At 55.5% G+C, this 8,764-nt stretch overlaps 1 protein-coding gene across 1 annotated transcript; it reads left to right on the top strand.

Annotated features, from left to right (window-relative positions):
• Window positions 1–1,663: 1,663 nt before the first annotated feature.
• Window positions 1,664–7,515, top strand: LOC128950251 (sodium channel subunit beta-1-like; the record flags this gene model as incomplete). The annotated part of the gene is made up of 4 exons (XM_054295132.1): window positions 1,664–2,289; window positions 4,281–4,447; window positions 5,918–6,158; window positions 7,380–7,515. Coding segments are annotated over exons 1-4 (578 nt in total), but the record flags the coding sequence as incomplete, so codon positions are not given.
• Between the last annotated feature and the right edge of the window lie 1,249 nt (window positions 7,516–8,764).

Here is an 8,764-nt window from a genome sequence, read left to right as displayed (position 1 = left end):
CTTGGAGCCTTTTTGGGGACACCGGGAGGGACTTGGGGACACTCTGGGGACACCGAGAGGGACATGGGGACACCCCTGGGGACACTGGGATGGACTTGGGGACACCCTTGGGGACACCCCTGGGGACACTGGGATGGACTTGGGGACACCCTTGGGGACACCACTGGGGACACTGGGATGGACTTGGGGACACCCTTGGGGACACCCCTGGGGACACTGGGATGGGCTTGGGGACACCCCTGGGGACACCGGGAGAGATTTGGGGACACCCTTGGGGACACTGGGATGGACCTGGGGGTACCCTTGGGGACACCCTTGGGGACTTCAGGACACTGGTAGGGACCTGGGGACAACCCTGGAGACTTGGGGACACTTTGGTGACACTGGATGGCCTTGGGGACACCAGGAGGGACCTTGGGACACTTTGAGGACTTGGGGATGAGCTGGGGACACTTTGGGGACACTTTGGGGACACTGGAGAGTGGCCTTGGGGACACTGGGACAACCCAGAGGTGGCTTTGGGGACACTTTGGGGACATGGGGACACCTTGGGGACACCCCTGGGGACACTTTGGTGACACTGGGGTGGCCTTGGGGTCACTGGGAGGGACACGGGAACAGAGCTGGGGACACTGGAATGGCCTTGGGGACAATGGGGACAACCCGGAGATGGCCTTGGGGACACTTTGGGGACATTGGGGTGGCCTTGGGGACATGGGGACAACCTTGGGATGGATTTGGGGACACTTTGGGGACATTGGGGTGGCCTTGGGGACATGGGGGACAACCTGAAGATGGACTTGGGGACGCTTTAGGGACCTGGGGACAACCTGGGGCCACCCCTGGGGACAGCAGGAGGGACTTGGGGACACTGGGGACAACCTGGAGATGGATTTGGGACACCCTTGGGGACTTGGGGACACTGGGAGGGACATGGGGACAACTTTGGGGACACTGGGACATGGCTGGGGACACTGGGGACAAGCCAGGAGTGGCTTTGGGGACATTTTGGGGACATGGGGACAACCTGGGGACACCCCTGGGGGACACTTTGGGGACACTGGGATGGACATGGGGACACCACGAGGGATTTGGGGACATCCTTGGGGACACCAGGAGGGACTTGGGGACACCTTGGGGACACTGGGACACTCATGGGGGACACTGAGGACAACCCAGGAGTGGCTTTGGGGACATTTTTGGGACATGGGGACATCCCTGGGGACACTGGGATGGCCTTGGGGACATGGGGACAAGCCAGGAGTGGCTTTGGGGACATTTTGGGGACATGGGGACATCCCTGGGGACATTTTGGGGGACACTGGAGTGGCCTTGGGGACATGGGGACAACCTGGGGATGGATTTGGGGACGCTTTGGGGACACAGGGACAACGTGGGGGACGCTGGGATGGCCTTGGGGACACTAGGACAACCTCGGGGACACCTTGGGGACACTTTGGGGACACGGGGGTGGCCTCAGAGACACCTTGGGGACACCTCGGGGACACCTGGGCGCTCCTTGCGGCCTCAGGACACGGCGCCACCCTCGGGGACACCTCGGGGTGGCCTTGGGGACACCGCGACACGTTCGGGGACATCGGGGGGGGCGGGGCCTAGAGCCACGCCCACTTTAGTGACGTCAATCCCTCGGTCCCGCCCCCCCTCGGGCGCCGCAGTGCGCCGGGACCGAGCGGAGCCGAAAAGAGCCGGAAAGAGCCGAAGCGGAGCCGAGCGGCGGCGAAGCGAGAGGCGGAAAGAGCCGAAGGTCGGGGAGCGGAAAAAGCCGAAGCGGAGCCGAACCGGACCCGCCTGAGGGTCCGGCCATGCCTTGAAGCGGCTCCTCCGACCCGTCCCGGGCTCTTCCTCCTCATCCTCCTCCTCCTCATCCTCCTCCTGCGGCAGGGGGAGGAGCCCATGGGCCGGGCAGGGGGCTGAGGGGGAGCGGAGCCGCTGAACTGGGCCCGAACTGGGCCCAACTGGGCTCAACTGGGCCCAACTAGGCCGGAGAAATCAGAACCGGGCCGGAAAGAGGCGAAGTTATCCGGAAAGAGCCGAAGAAGGAGCGGGATAAGCGAAGTGAGGACGGAGCTGCACGGAAAGAACCGAACCGGGCCGGAAAGAACCGAACTGGGCCGAAGTAAGCGAAGCGGGCCGGAAGTAAACGAAGGGAGAGCGGCGAGGGTCGGAAAGAGCCGAATGGAGAGCGAAGGGAGTCGGAAAGAGCCGAAGGTGTCCGGAATTGCCGAAGTGCCGCCATGTTGCTGCCGCTGCTCCTCGGGCTCCTTGAGGGTGAGAGTTCGGGATCCCCCGAATGTCACCGGGACCCCCAAAATGTCCCCGAAATGTCACCAAAATGTCCCAAAATGTCACCTGAGACCCCAAATGTCACCGGGGACCCCCAAAATGTCACCTGGGACCCCCCGAATGGCACCGGGACCCCAAAATGGCACCAAATGTCCCCAAAATGTCACTTGAGACCCCCAAAATATCCTCAAATGTCACCTGGGACCCCAAAATGTCCCGAATGTCACCAAAATGTCTCAAAATGTCCCCAGTTGTCACCTGGGATCCCCCAAATGTCACCTGAGAGCAAAAAACGTCCCCAAAATGTCACCTGGGACCCCAAAAATGTCCCAAATGTCACAAAATGTGCCCTAAATGTCCCAAATTCTCCCCAAATGTCCCCAAACGCTGCCTGGGACCCCCAAAATGTCCCAAGATGTCACCTGGGACCCCCTGAATGTCACCTGGGACCTTCAAAATGTCCCTAAAATGTCCCCAAAATGTCACTTGGGACCCCAGGGACCTCAAAATGTCCCCAAATGTCACCTGGAACCCCAAAAATGTCACCTGAAACCCCCAAAATGTCCCCAAGTGTCACCAAAATGTCCTAAAATATCCCCAAAATGTCCCCAAAAGTCACCTGGGACCCCCAAAATGTCCCCAAATGTCCCCAAAATGTCCCAAAAGTCACCTGAGACCCCCCTAAATGTCCCCAAAATGTCACCTTGGAACCCAAAATGTCCCCAAAAGTCACCTGGAAGCCCCAAAAATGTCCCCAGATTTTCGGGTGGATTTTTGGACCGAATTTCCGTCAAATTTTAACGAAATTTCACCAGATTTTTTTGGGAATTTCAGGAAAATTTGGGAATTTCTTCCTGACCCCATTTTGGCATCTTGGGGCTGGATTTTGGGGCAATTTTGGGGCAATTTGAGCCATTTTTGGGTGGATTTTTGGACCAAATTTTGGTCCAATTTCAACAGAATTTCACGGGATTTTTTTTTTTTGGATTTTTTTTTGGAATTTTTTGGGGAATTTTGGGGAAATTTGGGAGTTCTCTCCTGACCCCCCCCTTTCTCCCCTCTCCATAATTTTGGGGGTCCTGGGGGTGAATTTTGAGTCCACTTTAGGTCGATTTTAACCATTTTTGGGTGGATTTTGGACCAAATTTCAGTCAAATTTCAACAGAATTCCACCGAATTTTTTGGGAATTTCGGGAAAATTTGGGAATTCCTTCCTGATTCCCCCTTCTCCCTCTCTCCTTAATTTTGGCGTCCTGGGGCTGGAGTTTGACTCCAATTTGGGTCGATTTTAACCATTTTGGGTGGATTTTTTTGCCCAAATTTCAGTCAAATTTCACCAGAATTTCACCGAATTTTTTGGGAATTTCAGGAGAATTCTGGAATTCTCTCTTGACTTCCCCCTTCTCTCCCCTCTTCATAATTTTGGGGGTTCTGGGGGTGAATTTTGAGTCCACTTTAGGTCAATTTCAAGCATTTTGGGGTGGATTTTTCGTGTTTTTTGACCAAATTTTGGTCAAATTTCAACGGAATTTCACCGAATTTTTGGGGAATTTCTGGAAAATTCTGGAATTCTCTCCTGACCCCCCATTTTCTCCCCCTCCCCATTTTTGGGATTTTGGATCTGGATTGTGGGTCCATTTTGGGTCAATTTAAATGGTTTTGGCGTGGATTTTAATGGTTTTTTGACCAAATTTTTGTCAAATTTCAATCGAATTTTGTGGGAATTTTTTTTGGAATTTCTTCCTGACTCCCCTTTCTCCCTCTCCCTCTAACTTTTGGGATCTTGGGGTTGGATTTTGTGTCCAATTTGGGTCAATTTTAACCATTTGGGAGCGGCTTTTTCCTGTTTTTTGACCAAATTTTGGTCAAATTTCAACGGAATTTCACCGAATTTTTTGGGGAATTTCGTGGCAATTCTGGAATTTTGTCCCGACCCCCCCCCCCCCCCCCCCCCCATTTTCTCCCCCTCCCCGCAGTTTCGGGGGCCCTGGGGGGCTGCGTGGAGGTGGCGTCGGGCACCGAGGCCGTGCTGGGGGCGCCGTTCCGGCTGCTCTGCATCGCCTGCAAGCGCCGCAGCGAGACCCCGGCCGAGGCCGAGAGCGAGTGGTTCTTCCGGCCCGAGGGGGCCCCCCAGTTCGAGAAGGTCACTGGGAGCACTGGGAGGCACTGGGAGGGGATTGGGACAAACTGGGAGGGACTGGGAGTTACTGGGAGGGACTGGGAGGACGCTGCAGTTCCCAAAGCCGCCACCAGGGGGAGCTGCAGAAACACCAGGAGTTCATTTCAGGGGGACTGGGATGAACTGGGAGGGGATTGGAGGGACTGGGATGGGATTGGGACAAACTGGGAGGGACTGGGAGGGGATTGGGAGGGACTGGGGTGAACTGGGAGGGAATTGGGACGAACTGGGATATACTGGGACAAACTGGGAGTACGCTGCAGTTCCCAAAGCTGCCACCAGAGGGAGCTGGGAGTTCATGGAAAGGGGCTGGGATGGACTGGGAGGGGATTGGGGCAAACTGGGATTGACTGGGAGTTACTGGGATGAACTGGGAGGAGCCTGCAGTTCCCAGAGCTACCACCAGGGGGAGATAAGAATTCATTGAGGGGGACTGGGAGGGAATTGAGGGGGACTGGGATGAACTGGGAGGGACTGGGATGGACTGGGAGTTACTGGGAGGACGCTGCAGTTCCCAAAGCCACCACCACGGGGAGCTGGGAGTTCATTGAGAGGGACTGGGAGGGGATTGGGACAAACTGGGATGAACTGGGAGTTATTGGGAGGACTGGGATGGACTGGGAGGGGATTGGGAGGGACTTGGAGGCACTGGGAGGGGATTGGGACTCACTGGGATATACTGGGAGGGACTGGGAGTTACTGGGAGGACGCTGCAGTTCCCAAAGCCGCCACCAGGGGTAGCTGGGAGCTCATTGAGAGGGACTGGGAGGGGATTGGGATAAACTGGGAGGGACTGGGAGTTACTGGGAAGCACCTAGAGAGCCCCTAGGCCATACTGAGAATCACGGGGCTGAACTGGGCTAAACTGGGAGCTACTGGAAATGACTTGGCACCACAATTGGGCACAACTGCAATGCCAAACTCAACCACCAGAGGGCGCCACTGAGCCAACACAATTTATAACCCCTTGCCATTAACCCTTACTGGTTGCAACTGGTTTTTACTGGTTTTTACCGGTGCAGATCCTGCACTACAGCCCCGAGGAGGGCGAGTGGGTGGCCCCGGGGCCGTTTTTCGGGGTGATCTCGTGGAACGGCTCGCGGGGCACGCGGGACCTGCAGGACCTGTCGGTGTGGGAGGGGATTGGGGTGAACTGGGAGCTACTGGAACCTACTGGGGAGACACTTGGGATATACTGGGATGAACTGGGATGAACTGGGAGCTACTGGGGAGAGCCTAGAGAGCCCCTGGGCCATACTGGGAATCATGGGGCTGAACTAGGTTGAACTGGGAGCTACTGGGAATGACTTGGCACCACAATTGGGCACAACTGCAATACCAAACTCAACCACCCGAGTGCGCCACTGAGTTAACTCAGTTTCCAATGGCTTCCCATTAACTCTCACTGGTTCTTACTGGTTTTTACTGGTTTAGATCCTGCACTACAGCCCCGAGGAGGGCGAGTGGGTGGCCCCGGGGCCGTTTTTCGGGGTGATCTCGTGGAACGGCTCGCGGGGCACGCGGGACCTGCAGGACCTGTCGGTGTGGCTGATGGAGGTGAAGCACGCGCACGCCGGGCAGTACGTGTGCCGGCTGAAGCGCAACCTGACCTTCGAGGGCTACACCTACAGCCTGGCCAGGAACCAGACCCTGAAGCTGGCCGTGGTGGAGAAAGGTGCTGGGAGGGCACTGGGATATACTGGGATAAACTGGGAGGGGATTGGGATATACTGGGATAAACTGGGAGTTACTGGTATGGAGCTGGAGGGAGTTGGACGGGAGTTGCTGGGAATTAGGAGGGATTAAAGGGGAACTGGGATGGACTGGGAGGGACTGGGCAGTGGTTGGGAGGGATTGGGAGGCACTGGGATAGACTGGGATGAACTGGGAATGACTGGGAGAGACTGGGAGTTACTGGGAGGACGCTGCAGTTCCCAAAGCCGCCACCAGGCGGAGCCAGTGAGACACTGGGAATTCATTGAGAGAGACTGGGGGGGAACTGGGAGGGACTGGGACAAACTGGGAGGGACTGGGAGGGGATTGGGTTACACCTACAGCCTGGCCAGGAACCAGACCCTGAAGCTGGCCGTGGTGGAGAAAGGTGCTGGGAGGGCACTGGGATATACTGGGATAAACTGGGAGGCACTGGGAGTTGGTTGGAAGGGATTGGGAGGGACTGGAATGGAGCTGGAAGGAAGAAAAACGGAGGTAGGAGGAATTAAAGGGGAACTGGGATGGACTGGGATGAACTGGGAGGGACTGGGACGGGATTGGGAGGGGACTGGGAGGGACTTGGATGGACTGGAAGGCACTGGGATAAACTGGGATGAACTGGGAATTAGTGGGAGGATGCTGCAGTTCCCAAGGCCGCCACCAGGCAGAGCCAGTGAGACACTGGGAATTCATTGAGAGGGACTGGGGGAGAACTGGGAGGGACTGGGACAAACTGGGAGGGACTGGGATGGGATTGGGATGGACTGGGAGGGACTGGGATGGACTGGAAGTTACTGGGAGGGACTGGGAGCACTGGGATCAAACTGGGAGCACTGGGAGGGAACCGGGATCAAACTGGGATCAAACCGGGAGCACTGAGATCAAACTGGGAGGGACTGCGATCAAACTGGGAGCACTGGGATCAAACTGGGAGGGACTGGGAACACTGAGATCAAACTGGGATCAAACTGGGAGCACTGGGAAAGCTCCATGCCCATACAAGGCAGAAAGTGGGCGTGGCTTAGGCAAGAAATGGGCGTGGCTTAGCCCCAAATGCACAAATTCAGCCCCGAAATCACAAAATTTTCCCGGATTTTTTTCGGGGATTTTTTGGGGGATTTTTTCGGGGATTTTTTTGGGGACGTTTCTGATGATTTCGGGATTTTTTTTTTCTGTCCCCCAGCGCGGCGGGACCTGGCGTCCATCGTGTCCGAGATCCTGATGTACGTGCTCATCGTGGTGCTGACGCTCTGGCTCGCCGCCGAGATGCTTTACTGCTACCGCAAGGTGGCGGCCGCGTCCCCGCCCCCCGACAGCGCGTGAGTGGGCGGGGCCTCCGTGGGCGGGGCAGGAAGGGGGCGGGGCTTAACGCCGAGGCGAAGTTTTGGGGGAGAAATGCAAAAAAACTGGGCGAGAAAAGGGCGAAAAATGAGGAAATCAGGGGGTTAAAATGGTGGGGGGGCATGGCTTCAAGCTTGGGGATGTGGCTTTGGGAGTGGGTGTGGCCCAAAGGGGCGTGGTTTAGATTTGGAGTGGTTTGGGTTGGAATTTGGGGGAGAAATGCAAAAAATTGGGTGAAAATGGGCCAAAAAATGAGGAAATTAGGAGGAAAATAAGGGGTTAAAATGGCGGGGGGGGCGTGGCTTAAAGAACGGGGGCGTGGTTTAGAATGGGTGTGACCTAAGTGGGCGTGGTTTAACTTTGGAGTGGTTTGGGTTGGAATTTGGGGCAGAAATGCAAAAAATTGGGCAAAAAATGACAAAATTAAAAAGAAAATGGTGGTTAAGATGGTGGGAGGGGCGTGGCTTAAAGGATGTGGGCGTGGTTTAGGGTGGGTGTGGTCCAAGGAGGCGTGGTTTAAATTTGGAATGGTTTGGGTTGGAATTTGGGGGAGAAATGCGAAAAATTGGGTGAAAATGGGGGAAAAAATGAGGAAATTAGGGGTTTAAAATGGCGGAGGAGGGCGTGGCTTAAAGAATGGGGGTGTGGTTTAGAATGGGTGTGGCCTAAGTGGGCGTAGTTTAATTTTGGAGTGGTTGGAATTTGGGGAGAAATGAAAAAAACTGGGCAAAATTGAGGCAAAAATGAGGAAATTAGGAAGAAAATGGGGTTTCAAAATGGCGGGGGAGGGCGTGGCTTGAAATTGTGGGCGTGGCTTTTAAAGTGGGTGTGGCCTAAGGAAGTGGGGTTTAATTTTTGAGTGGTTTGGGTTGCAATTTGGGGGAGAAATGCAAAAAATTGGGTGAAAATTGGGCGAGAAATGAGGAAATTGGGAGAAAAATGAAGGGTTTAAAATGCTGGGAGGGGCGTGGCTTGAAGGATGGGGGCGTGGCTTTGGAGTGGGTGTGGCCTAAGGGGCGTGGCTGAATTTCATGGGAAGGAATTGGAACTTTGGGGTTAAAAATGGGGAAATTAGGGTTTCAAAATGGCGGGAGGGGGCGTGGCTTGAGGTTGGGGGCGTGGCTTTGGGAGTGGGTGTGGTCTAAGGGGCGTGGTCAAATTTTGTCAGAGAAAAGGGGAAATTTGGGCAAAAATGGGGAAATTTTGGGGTGGGATTTTGGGATTTTG

Source organism: Melozone crissalis, unplaced genomic scaffold (assembly GCF_028551555.1).
Source record: "Melozone crissalis strain CALT ecotype California unplaced genomic scaffold, PUWL_Pcris_2 ptg000527l_1, whole genome shotgun sequence".
NCBI lineage: Eukaryota > Metazoa > Chordata > Aves > Passeriformes > Passerellidae > Melozone > Melozone crissalis.
The sequence above is the reverse complement of the archived record's forward strand: the minus strand, read 5'-3'. Positions and strand labels throughout refer to the sequence as shown.